The sequence below is a fragment of the Psammomys obesus genome, unplaced genomic scaffold (assembly GCF_907164565.1).
Source record: "Psammomys obesus unplaced genomic scaffold, mPsaObe1.curated_primary_1811, whole genome shotgun sequence".
Classification (NCBI taxonomy): Eukaryota; Metazoa; Chordata; class Mammalia; order Rodentia; family Muridae; genus Psammomys; species Psammomys obesus.
In genome coordinates this window covers 1-13,301 of record NW_026590449.1, presented here as the reverse complement: position 1 = coordinate 13,301, position 13,301 = coordinate 1, and the positions used below count along the sequence as shown (strand labels likewise).

General features: G+C 46.2%; 1 protein-coding gene across 1 annotated transcript; it reads left to right on the top strand.

Moving 5' to 3' along the window:
* Window positions 1-1,452: 1,452 nt before the first annotated feature.
* Window positions 1,453-12,408, top strand: LOC129676875 (ATP-binding cassette sub-family G member 3-like; the record flags this gene model as incomplete). The annotated part of the gene is made up of 4 exons (XM_055607396.1): window positions 1,453-1,535; window positions 7,563-7,652; window positions 10,243-10,367; window positions 12,254-12,408. Coding segments are annotated over 4 exons (453 nt in total), but the record flags the coding sequence as incomplete, so codon positions are not given.
* Between the last annotated feature and the right edge of the window lie 893 nt (window positions 12,409-13,301).

Sequence of the window (13,301 nt, the reverse complement as noted above, 5' to 3'; positions counted from 1 at the left end):
AGAAGCCTCTCCCTGGCTGGGCTGCATTCCCAAGCAACCTGACTCCCTTTAGCACCAGAGACTGGAGCAGTGGCAGAGACCAAATCTTGGCAGAGACCTGCCAGACCAGGGTCCCCCCAAAATGGGCAAGAGTTAAGTCTAGGGAGTTAGAAGCAGTCTTTCCTATAGTGTTTGTCACAGTCCCACAGTCCAACAAACACACACAGACACAAGGAACAAAATTGAAAGGCAGAAGTGAACAAAGTAGCTGTTCCTCAACTGTAAACAGAAATAGATCTAAAAGCTTGGACTCTCAGATTCCTGTCACTGAATCTGAGAGACACCCAGGGAGCAGAGTAATTGACAGTGGGATTCCTGGTCCACCTCAGGGCCAGGGATGTCTTCCTTGATCCCCCAAGGCCCTGCATCCACTCCTAGCCATGTCTTGCCACTTGTACAGACACCTTGAGGCTTTTCAGGACTGAGAGAAAACACAAACACACACTGCACAGAGACACTTAGACACTTACCTCCTGCATAAAACCCTCCTAAGTCAGGTCCTAGAGTCTTGGGGATCCCAGACCAGCCCCCAGATATTATACCCAGTTGGTGACACTCACAAAGACAATTAGGAATCAACTCTGCTGAAAAAACATGGTGATCTTTTATTACAAGCTCAAGCCCAGGTTGCAGCATTTTCCCTAGTTGAAGAGGAGGAGTGAGGCACAGAGGTCTAGGGGAACAAGGTTTTTAAAGGGAAAAAACGCAAGCCGGAAGTCCAAGCCTTTTATTACAGGATTGGGTAAGAGGGTCTTTAGGGAAGTTGACCTTTAAAATAATAGGTGTGTTTTAAGCACCAGGGCCACAGTGGTCTGGCCATCTGGGGAATATCTGATCATGCGCAGTGCCTGGACTGTCCTGTTATATGCTGATTAGGCAGGACTATCTGGGTGGGGGACTGCTGGCCATCTGGTCTGGTTGCCAAGCAGAGATATCTTTCAGTGCCCTAAGGCTGGGCAGGCTGGTGTGTCTTAACTTGTCCACTTCTTTGTCTAAACTTGTACCCAAGACCACAGTCATGTTGCCCCAGGAATTAAATTTCAAACTTGAACCTCCCATCCTCAACCTTGAAGTTGCCTGCATTCTCTCCCACCCTGTGTCATCCTTGTTTTCATATCTGAAATGGGCCCTACATTGGCCGGTCCTGCTGGGGCACTGAAAAAAATCTTAGCTACTCCTGGGCCTGTGCTATTGGAGCCGCAGACTGCAGGACCTTAACTCTCAGTTTAACATACAGGAGATCTGTTAACATGTGTGTTTTTTGTTTTCCCAGGGACTGTTACCTAAACTTAGTATTTATCTAACTGTGTAGCTCTCATTGGGAAACCATCTATCTTAAAACAGTGACCAATATGTTAAGACCTTTTAGTCCTAATGAAGAATTTTCTTTTTCCACCATTTGCTTTTTGATAGGCGCTTATCACCGACTTCCTGGCAGCAGCTGTAGGAATCACTTTCTCGATGCTAAAAAATGATTGTATTGAAGTCGAGACTAGGTAAGCAAACCCAGATCCTGATTTCAAGAAAATGCTGTCATTTTGTTCAATCTTTTATAAATCCTTTAAGACCTGGAATTTGTGACAAGCACAGGTAAGCATTTATTCTGTGGTAGACTGTGCTGTACACTGAAAGCACAGACAGGGATCACTTTTCCACATGTTTGTGCATGGATAGTAAGAAACTGTACACACATTTCACGTTTCTTCAATTCTTTTTATTTTCTTTCAAATATTATGTCTCTATTGTATTTCCCCTTCTTTTCAGTCCCCCCCACCTCAGATATGCCTCCCTCCCTCAACCTCTCCTAAGAAAAGAGCAGGGCTTCCAGTGACATCAGCCAAGCATGACATAACAAGCTACAGTAAGACTAGGCACAGACCCTCATGTGGATGCTGGATGAGGCAACCCAGCAGGAGGAAACTGGTTTTATCCACCTTTAGTGTATGGAGTAGGTTTGTTTCATGCAGATTGATTATCACTATAACTTTAGGGCAAGTTTTCATCTTCCCAAATGGAGTCCCACAGCTCTGAAAGAACACTCCCCATACTAATCACTCCCACTTCCTGGCAGCAGCTATTCTGCTTTCTGTCTTGGAGTATGACACACAGGACCCCTGAAATGGCATCATAAATTGGAGCCTTGTCGTTGTTTTGATGGTTCTCGGTTGTTTCAGCTGGCTTGTTTCCACAAGCTAATCTTCTCAGGCTCAGCACAGTGTGGCAGGTGTGGGGCTCTGTAAGGCAGAGTAATTGTCTGAATAATGTGTGCACATGCTGCTTCCTTTGTCTGTGGCTGGAAATGCGGGTTGCTCTCACCTTTGGCTCATATGACTGCTGCTGCTGAGTGGGCCAGCCAGTCTGTTTGAATCGATATTTTCAGTCCTTAAGACAGAAAGCTGGATTTCCAAGTCATATGGTCATGGTGTTAATTATTTGCAGAAGGGCTTTCTTGTCTCCACCACCTCTGCACTATTTTATATTCTCACAGCAGCAGACACGGGCTCCTGATTGTCCACATCTTCTCCTGAACTTGTGTTCTCTCTTGTTTAATGAGAGATCTAAGAAAATAAGACTCAGTCCATTGGATGCTGTGTGAGTTCCTGTCTGTGTGGATCTGATCTTGGTCTGCAGTGAGTGGATTCTTGCAGCTGTTTCTGGGCTGCCCTCTTGTCACCTCCCGGAAGAACACAGACTGAACCCTTTCCAAACCTTCCAGTGTCTGGTCTGTGACATGTGGACATGGCATGTCTTAAGCCCGAATAAAGGAGAGCACAGGGACACAGTGTAGTACTGTCACAGGAAGCACTCAGAAGTAATCTCCGGAAGTCCTGTGGAAGAAATGTTCTTGGGAAATGCAGAAGAAGGACAGCTTTCCTTCTGCTGAAGACAGTGGTGTCTTCATATGCTTTCAGAATTTGTGAAATGCTCTCAAGTTATTTCACTTCCTCTGCTACCAGTGAGTTAGAATAAGTCAGACTGTTTGAAAGTGGCCTTTTTGTGTAGTTATTTCATGCTTCCTGAGTAGCCATTGATTCTTTTGGTTAGTGTGCTTGTCAGTTTTTTGTTTGTTTGTTTTTTGTCTGTTTGGCACTGGGTAGAGTCCTGTGGGAAAATGAACCCCAATTAAGAAAATGGTCATAGGCAAGACTGTGGGCATATTCTTGGTTGATGAGTGATGTAGCAAAGACCAGCCTATACTGGGCGTGCCAGGCCTGGGAATGTGAGTTGTACAACAAAGCAGGCTGAGCAAGCCATGAGATACAAGCCAGTAGAAGCTCTCCTCTGTGGCCTCAGCTTCCATTCTGGCCTACAATTCCAGCCTTAAGTCCACTCTGGTTTCCCTCAGGGATGGACTGTTCCCTGGTGTATGAAGCCAAATGAACTCCAAGCTCTCCAAGTTGCTTGGTTTATCGTGTTCATCACAGCAGCAGTAACTTAAGCAGGACTTAAACACTCCTCACCATCGTCTATTCACTTACTGTCGGGGTCAATGTCAGTATTAAACCAGCAATAATGTTCAGGAGGCCGGAAGCTACTTCTCATGCTTGGGTCCAGCATTGCCTTCGCCCTTTGTTTGACTGGGTAACTAGGAGCTGGGTTTGACTCTGTGGGATATGAGCTCCTGTGGCCCGACAACCTTGTTGGGTTGAGGTGGCAGCTGAACATTAAGAATGTGGCCTTAAGGAAGTAATTAGACCTGGAATTTGCCCTGTGCATACTCACACACACCCTGAAAGAATTTCCCCAAATGCACCTGCAGTCTGATGTTCACTTGGGCATCTTACATAGTGACCAAGGGCTGGAGCTTAAATGTGTAGCACAGGTAACTGGTGAGGAAACTGGGAGCTGGAATGCTGCTTATCTTTAAAATGGGGGATATGGCAATATGGGTAGAACTGAAGATTGGGGACAGAACTGAATGTTTGAGGAACATCACCCAAAGTAAAATAATCCCAGCAGAGAAAGACAAACACAGGGTTCACAAGCCTGTGCATTATTAGACAACCGACCTCTGGGCAGCATGGCTTACAGTGGTGATGGCAGAGGCAGGGTGGAGTGAGGAGACACATTTGTGCTGAGAGTATAAACTCTGCTAAACTGGAGAAGGACGATTCTTTTCTATTGAAATAAATTGTACAACACATTCAATCCAGAAAATACACTGCACATTTCAAGGAATATATCTCAAATAGGGACAATAAAAAGATGTCTATTTGTGGAGATGGAGATCACCTTATTCAGTTTGTTATAATTATTTCACAGAGTTGTTCATGAATTATATTTCTTTTATACCTTAAATATGTAACTGAAATTTGTTAATCTGTAACTATAATATTTTAAAATCAGATCAGTAAGTAGATGTGACAGATAGAGTTAACTGTAGCCAGGGCCAAGAGGTTCCCTTCCTAAATTCTTGGTTTTATGGATAAAAACATAGAAAAGTGAACACAGCTGAGAACTTGAAGACAGTTTATTGGAGACAGAGAAAAGGAGAATGCTGAGCACCTCAGATCATGTGTGTGTGGGAATGGAGGAGTGAAGAGAGAGAGAATTGTGCATTTAGGAGTGTAGAGGGAAAAGAGGTGAGCCTTGCAAAGCAAGACTGGCTCCTCAGGAGAGGAGGCAGAACCAGGACCTCTGCTCCATGTTTGGTCACAGGGTTTCCGAGTCCTCTGCTCTCATTTGGTCCTTTGAGGGAGAACCACAGTTCTTATATGACAGGCCTGGAGCTTGTCCTGCAGCCCAGGCTGGCCTGAGTCTGCAGCAATCCTTCTGCTTCTGCCTCACAGGTTGGGTGAGTCCTGGAGGCCATGCTTGCTGCTCTTCCCAGAGCATTAATTGCATTATCAGGTCTGCCCCCCCCCCAACACTGCTTTAAAATGCCCTTTGGTAGGTTGTAAGAAACTGGAAATTTTCTTTATGTAGGAGGAGACTTGTCTCTCATCTGATCTGTATATCTGTCTACCACTGGGTACCCATACAGAGAGAGTCACTGCGTCCTGACTCATTTGAAAATGTGCTATGTATCAGGCTGTTAGGACCCCAATCACACCATTTGTCTTGGAGGAACCTGACATGTGTGTCCAGGAAACACAGAGCTGCAGGAGGCCTTTTTTTTTTTCTTTTTCAGTATTTTTTTTTATTTTTATTTTTTTTTATTTTTCTTTTTAGTTACATTTTGTTAACGCTGTGTCCCAGCTGTATCCCGCTCCCTCATTCCCTCCCCAACCCCACACTCCCTCCCTGGTCTCCTCCCTGCCCTTTTCCAAGTCCCCTGATAGGGGAGGACCTCCTCCCCTTTCATCTGACCCTGTTTTATCAGGTATCTTCAGGGATGGCTGCAAAGTCCTCCTCTGTGGCCTAACAGACTGCTCTTCCCCTGGGGGGGGGGGTGTCAAACAGCCTGCCCTTGAGATCCTTTGGAAAACTACTTGGTTACTGAGCTACCACAGGCCACATCTGAGCAGAAGTTCTAGGTTATATCCATAGATGGTCCTTGGTTGAGTGTCAGTCTCAGAAAAGACCCTGTGCCCAGATATATTTGGTCCTTGTAGAGCTCCTATCCTTTCCATATCATACTAACTTCCCTTCTTTCATATGATTCCCTGCACTCTGCCGAGGGTTTGGTTATGAGTCTTAGTGTCTGCTTTGAAACACTGCTAGGTAGAGTCTTTCAGATGCCTTTTGTGGTAGACTCCTGTCATAAGTTCAATGCACATCCCATTTGTCTTTCTAAATGAGGATTAATCACCTTCGCCTGTGTCCACTTTCTTGATTATCTTCTTAGGTGTGTAGATTTCATTATGTTTATCATGTCTTGTAGGTCTATATAAGCGAGTATATACCAAGTTTGTCTTTCTCCTTCTGGGATACTTCACTCAGAATGATCTTTTCTAGATCCCACCACTTGCCTGCAAATTTCATGATTTCCTTGCAGGAGGCCTTTTATCTCCCTTCTTCCTTCTTACTATCCTTATCAGGTAAAGACAAATTATTTCTTTACACACAAGCATGGCTGACCTCTTTAGAAGCCTGGCAGAAAGATGGTTGGCCTGTTTAAGGGATGATCATTAAAGCTTTAAAGGTGACTCTCTGTGTGTATCCAGAGTAAGCTCCTGAGCTGGTTTCCCACTACTGTTTCATGACTGTTTATTCTTGCTCATCTGAAAAGCGAAGTGGCTAACTGAATGTGAAAACCCCTTGGAGCTGTATTTAGCTCTCCTCTTCTCTGGATTAGGAATGATACTGACTAATTTTGTTAGTTAATTGAAGTGATGGGTTGGGCTGCCATGACTGCATACCACAGTTTAGTGGATTTAAAAATAAATGTGTATCCACAATGCAGCATGAAGGTCTGAGGTGAGGATTCTCTCCCAGGCTCTCCCCCTTCTCTCTGAGGTGAAGATTCTCTCCTTGGCTCTTCCTTTCTTGCTCCTTCCCTCAAAGCCCTCTCATGGCAGAGTCTCTGTTGCTGTCTCTCCCCTGTGAGGACACAGATGACGCTTGACACTATGGGCCTCCACTTTCATGATTTCATCTGAAATTAGTTAACTCCTAAAAGAGACACTCAAGGGTGGTGACATTAGGGCTCATTGACATGTTGCTGTGGTTTAGAGGACCCACTATAGCAGTAGAAAGCGCTGTAGAGACAGAGGGCGAATGCCTCACAGGACTCACACCTTTTGTCAACCTCCTCCCTTCCCTCCCCCCCATTGTTTTTTTTAAACCAGAATAGCCCTACATTTTAATTTTCTTTCTTTTTAAACCTACTTATGTAATTTTTTATGTGCGTGAGTTTTGCCTGCATGTATGTCTGTGCACCACGTGTGTGCCCTGGTGCCCGTGTCGATCAGATGAGGGCACGGAAATCTGCCCTAGTTGAGGTTACTGTTACTCTGTTAAAACATCATGACCAAAGCCAGCTTGAGGAGAAAGGGTTGATTTGGCTTATGTTTCCACAGTGTAGCCCATCACTGAAGGAAGTCAGGACAGGCTCCCAAACAGGGCAGGGGCCTGCACGCAGCAGCTGATGCAGAGGCCATGGAGGATGCTACTTACTGGCTTGCTCACCTGCTTTAGTACAGAACCCAGGGTCACAGCCCAGGGATAGCCCCACCCACCATGGGCGGGGCTCTCCCCCACCAACCACTAATCAATTAGAATGTCCTGCAGGCCTGCCCACAAGTGCATCTTTTGGAATCATTTACCAGTTGAGGTTCTCTGCTCTCAGATAATTCTGGCTTCTGTCAAGTCGACATAAAACTCCCTAGCACAGGATCCCAGAACTCCTGCCATACATGGTTGTGATCCACAGCCTGGATGTCTGCACCAAACCTGGGGCCTTTGCTAGAGCCACCAGCACTCTTTCCTGGGGAGTTGTCTCTCCAGTCCTGCTTTTATTTTATTTTACTTTCAACAAAAATCTGTGTGATGTCATTTATTCTGCGGAACAAGCTCGGGTGGGAAGAAACTGTGCTAACTTTGAACTTGCGGTTTGCTTTTGCCTCCATTGTCTCCTGCAGGGCCGGCCTGCTTTTCCTGCTCACAGGCTTCCAGTGTATCACCGGCATATCTGCAGGGGAGATCTTTGTGATTGACAGGGATCGCTTTCTGTGAGTAGCCCGTCCTTCCACAGGACTCAGCTGTTCCTCATCAAGGTGATCACACTTGGAGATGGGCCTAGAGTGTGACATCAGGAATTACCATATTTTTCCTTTTGTCCTTTTTTATTTCAAAACTAGACAAGTTATGAAATTTGGTGTTCACCATGTGTTTTGCAGGGTGGAAAGAGATTACTAATGATACCTGGAAAAATGGATGGGAAATCATGAGCAGAGTTTTCTGCAGCTCCGTGAAAATTTTAGATTAGGGTTGATGTCCTCAGACCTCAGTGCTGCAGACAAAGCAGCAGTAGGGGGTGGAAAATCACAGTTCACTCCTGAACCCCCCAAAATATGTCAGGGGCTTGATGGAGCTTATGTGTCCTCGGTTTAGCAGCAAATGGGAATTGGGGAGGCAAAGCTTCCCGGAGGCAGGAGAGTAACCCTCTAGGATAAAGGGCTGGGCAGAGCCAGGGGCAGCTGTGCAGAGCCAGGGGCGGCTGGGTATAGCCAGGGGCCAGGTGGGCAGAGTCAGGGGCAGCTGTGAAGAGCCAGAGGGCAGCTGTGCAGAGCCAGAGGCAGCTATGCAGCAGAGGGCTGTTTATGCCTGGGCTTTCAAACATGGGACACCCTCCCCTGCTTGCCTGTGCTTAGGATTTACTGCTTCAAAGACACAAGTACTCCAAGAAAATGAGTCCTCAGAAAGTAGCTGAGGGCATAGCTCAGTTGGCAGAGTGCTTGAAGCCCTGGGTTAGATTCACAGTTCCACATAAGCTTTAGTATGGCTGGTGTTCCCTGGCTCTCAGGTCATGGGGACAGGGACAGAAGGATGGTCATTCTTGCCTACATGTGGAGTTTGAGGCCAGCCTGCACTAGCAGTCCTTTCTCAGAAAGAGAAAGATAGAGAGAGAATAAAGACACTGAGTGGGAAGATCTTGGAGTTTGGAATGGCTTAGAGAAAGATGCTGGGAGGACAGGAACAGGTGATGTAGCTGGTAAGGGGTCCTGTGTAGAGTGAGATTATTGGAGGAAGAAGTCTCTCCAGTGAGAGATGCAGAAGAGAAGGATGTGGTGGCATAGTGCTGCACAGTGACCTCAGAGTGGCAGTGTCACCTTCTCCCTAAGAAGGGGCCGGATAGGAGTCTCTGTGAGCACAGTCTGAGGTGGGGTGCTGAGTGCTGCTCCTCAGGAAGCAGAGTCTGAGGAGAGTGGGGACAGTGGCCTGTTTCCCTACAGGGGCTGCTCTGTGCCAGAGTGGACGATGGGAGAATTCTCTGATGGGGAGTCATAGTGAGATGTCCTGAGGGTGGTGGCCTGGGGGTGCTGGTCGTTAAGATGGGGTGTGTGGGGAAACGATGGGAGCACAGGGGAAGCTGGTCTCTAAGATGTGGGCATACAGGAGTCAGCCAGGAGCACAGGGGACACTGTCCTGTCAGCTCCAGTGATAGCAGATGTCAGTGTAGCCAGCATCTCACCTGTGCCTTCTGCACTGCTACACCCTCTCCAGCTTCGTCAGTGTTGCATATCAATAGATTGTGCTACTAGATGGGAGATACCTTTCTTCAGAAATAAGCTCTCTGGAGGCCACTGGCAAAAAACCCTAACATGGCCACCTAAGCCAAAAAGAGGTATTCTGAGAGTCCCATGCTTCCTCGGTTGCAGGGTTGGATTGATGAGCTTTTTTTACTGTTTCTCTATGATTCTTGAAACAGCACAGTTAACTATTCAAGGAAATACATTTTTGATAGATTACTAAAAGCTTTAGCAAATAAAAGTGGAAGGAAAATAAAATTTTAGGAGAGGTAAATCAGATTCAGCATCAGGAGTTGCTTGTGGAAAAACCAAACATTGTAGGTAATAAAGGGACAAGAGTTTTAGGGCTTTCTAAAGAAAATATTTAATCAGGATCTGTTAGGATAAATGCTCTGGGTATTCCCACTGCAGTAAAGCTACTACAAAACCATTACCTAACACAGGTATGTATGATGTTGCAGAAAGAAGATAGGGAAACATAGGAGGTCTGAAGGTTTTATATTATAGTATGAGTTTTAGCTCAAGCATCCTATCTCTAAAGGAAGATTGTAAATCCTTAGCAAGACCAACAGGAGGAATTTCCCTCAGTTTATCTCTAGGGAGGGTTGTAAATCTTTAGCCGACTTGGCTCAGAGGGCAATGACAGCTCCTGGCCTTTTCCTCACTAATTAGCAGTAATAGAACTGCGTAAATAGTTTAAAGTTTTGTATTTGTTTTGATTAAGAGCTTTTAGGCCAAGATTTTTTGTAGACACTGCTTTATATCAGGTTGCCCTTTCAGTTAAAATGTAAACTTTGTATTGTTGGTAAAAGTCTGAATGTTCCGGGAAGTATGTCACCTTCAGGGTACTTCTTTATGTATTCACTATGTAAGTGTTAGCTTGACTTTAGTAAAATGCAGCAGATTCAAAACACTACTTGGTGTGGTCTCTGACTGTCAGTCAATTCGCCTACCTGTGTCTAACCTGATATCCGAACCTCTGATTCCCCGCGGTTGGGGTCCCTGGCTGGGCTGGTCCATGGCATTGCACTAATCTAGGGATGTGTGACGGGTCCTGTTGTTTCTGCAGACACGAGCACACCAGTGGGTACTACGGAGTGCTGCCGTACTTCCTTGGGAAGCTGCTGGCAGAGCTGGGACCCAGGCGGTTACTGCCAATTCTTCTCATTACTCCTATAACATACAGCATAGCAGGTAAGGAACAAACCGGAGAGCAGGTCTTGTGTCTGTTAGGAGTGTGCTGTGGTCTGTACAACTGTGGCAAGCCTTCAAGTAGAAAAGCATGTCTCCACCCTGTGCTGGCCAAAGCAGGTGGTCAGCCTGAGGAGAGGCTCCAAGACTTGTTCAAAAGGAACACCAAAAGTTGTTAATGAGACTGTGGTTTCACTAAGTTACTGAGTGTGTTATAATGAGTGTAGGAATAACTCACACTTCAGGCAGTGCCAAGAGAGCAAAATCATTTACTAAATAGCTATCCCCTTGTGTTGTAAAGCTTTTTCTTTCATTTGCGTGTTTGCCTGAGTGTGGTCTGTGTGCACACACGCATCCACTAACTGAATGGAGGCCAGAACAGGATGTGGCGTGTGGAAGGGGAGTTACAGGAGAAGGAGCCACTGTGTGCTCCTGTGAAATAAACCCTGGGCTGCTCTTAAACACTGAGCCACGTCTCAGCTGTGTGCTTCCTCCGGGTTCATGCGTAAGTGTGTCTACATGGAAATAAAGTACACAAAGTGGATAATATCTCACAAATATGTGTATGTGTGTAAAACTCCTAATGTATACAGTGTCCTATGCTGCCATCTTACAAAGAGAGAGGACACTGAATAATGATTCATTGAAATTATATAATATAAACCATCGCTTAAACTATACACACAGATTCATTTGTGCACTACGATTTGGCTTCATCCTAGACTCAAGAATTTCCATACCTTTCACACCCATGTGTACACACACATGCACACAGGCACACCTATGAAAAACAAGTGCTCATAAAGCTTAGACTTGGTGTTAGAAGAGATTTATCTCCCAGGATCAGTCTTCGTTCCCAGCACAGCTTATGGGTAAATGAGCTTGTCCTGGAAGTTGACACCCTGAGTGTGAGGCTCAGAATCCACAGTGGAAGAGACAGTCACTCCAGGAAGTTGCCCTTCAATCCTGTGTGTGCCTCATGACATGTGCACACCATTACACACACACACCCATACACACTCATGCATTATGCACACAATAACAACATTAATGACATTTTTGAGCAACTGGGAACTCAGCTTCCCAGTCTGTACCCTGCTTGCTTGTGACTGTAACAGAAACACATGACTATGTGTGACTCTGAGTTTCCGCTCCACACAGGCTACACATCAGCCCAGGAGGCCTGCTGCCCTCCTCCACAGCAGTTCTGTGGTGATTTTCTGGGGAAACTGAGGTGGGGGTGCCTCTGTCCTCTAAGGCTAAAACCACCCTGTGGTTGTTTAACTCACTGTAGTGAACTCACAGCATGTCAGGAAGGGAAGTCAGGGCAGGAGTCTGGAGGCAGGAAGGGAGCACAGGCCGTGGAGGTTGCTGCCTGCCTGCTGGCTACCATGGCTCCCTTGGCCTGCTTTCTCACTTAACCCAGGGCCTCATGCCCAGTGTGGGCGCTCCCACACCCATCTGAGACCTCACAGTCTGGCAGAAGCATTCTCCTGAGGAGGCTACCTCTTTCCTTGTGACCCTAGCTTGTGCTAAAGTGACCAAAATGGCGCAGTCCTCATCCCACTTTTATGACTAGTGAAATTAGAGTAATCACAGGAGAATGTGCACATGAGCGTTTTGAACTAATGATTCCCCAATGGGAGAAGGTGGTAGGATTTTGGCCAGTTGAGTACCTGCAGTTCTCCTAGTCAGAATGTCATCAATCATGTATGAAGGAGAACAGGTCTTATGCAGTCACATGGAAGGAAATAATGACACTGGAGACGCACAGTAGTCCACTAGCTGTGAAGCTCTCACGAGTCCCTCTAATGATGAAAGCGTTGTCTGAAACCTGTACAATTCCTTTGACCTGGCTGCCGGGCTGACACACTTCTTTTCTCTCTAAGGAGTAATAGCAAGTGTGAAGGGCTTCTTCGCTATAATGCTCACCGTCATGCTGCTGACTTATTCTGCCAGCTCCCTGTCACTGTCTGTACACACAGGGGAGAAAGCCTCACCTGTGCGAGCACGGCTGGTGACCATCTACTTTGTGTTCATGATGGTGAGTGGGATCTTCTGAGAGAAAAGATTTCCTCATGTTCCTTCTCACATTACATACCATAACCCAACTGATAAATCAGGGCTTGGACAATGAGGCCTTATGCTGGAGCTTATTATGGTCTGCAGTGGAAATGGAGTCACCTTTGCCCCTCCTCCCTGGCTATTCCTCTCATGTACTTCTATGATGTAGTTAACATGTCCTTTCAGGAAACATTTCTTGGATTCCTACTGCAAAACCATGATGAACTGGAATTTTAGGAACCTGCTGTGATTGGCTGATTCCCTCACAGAAGGAACAGATAGCTGTCTTCCTTTCTTGCTGGTGTAGGAGACTTGCCTGCCATTTTAACCACAGAAGAGAAGGCTTGGTTTATCACTAGCCAACAGTGGGAAAGCGAAGGTCCTGAGCAAAGTACGTCTTCCCTATGAGGAGTCTGTCTCAGGTTCACCCCTGTGCTGGAAAGTGTTAGGAGTAGTTCACACAACTAAGTCCGCACAACTAAGTCGGCCTCCTGTGTGGGCCCTCTTCTGCTATGTCTTTAAAACTGGTTGCCCAGTCTTAGTCCTCCATGTCCACAAATCACAAACTTAATGCATATCAGTCAACAGACAAGCCCAACCAGATTCCACATTTCCCACCAAGCATATTCCATAAGTAGAGCATTTTTGTGTGCTGATGTTTGTATCATTTCTGCTGTGGTTGGATTTAAGGTCATCCTTCTGTGCTTTGTCCATGTTAGGATATCCAGGGCTTGCTCTGCTAGGACAGCTGGGGTCTGCTGGCACTGTAGTGCCCTGGCCCTTGTTGAGTGTGTTCTGACGCTGGCCTTTAGCCATCTGGCTGGCGTTGGTGTTGGCTGGTAGCTGGGGAACCTGAATGTTCATAGGAATTGG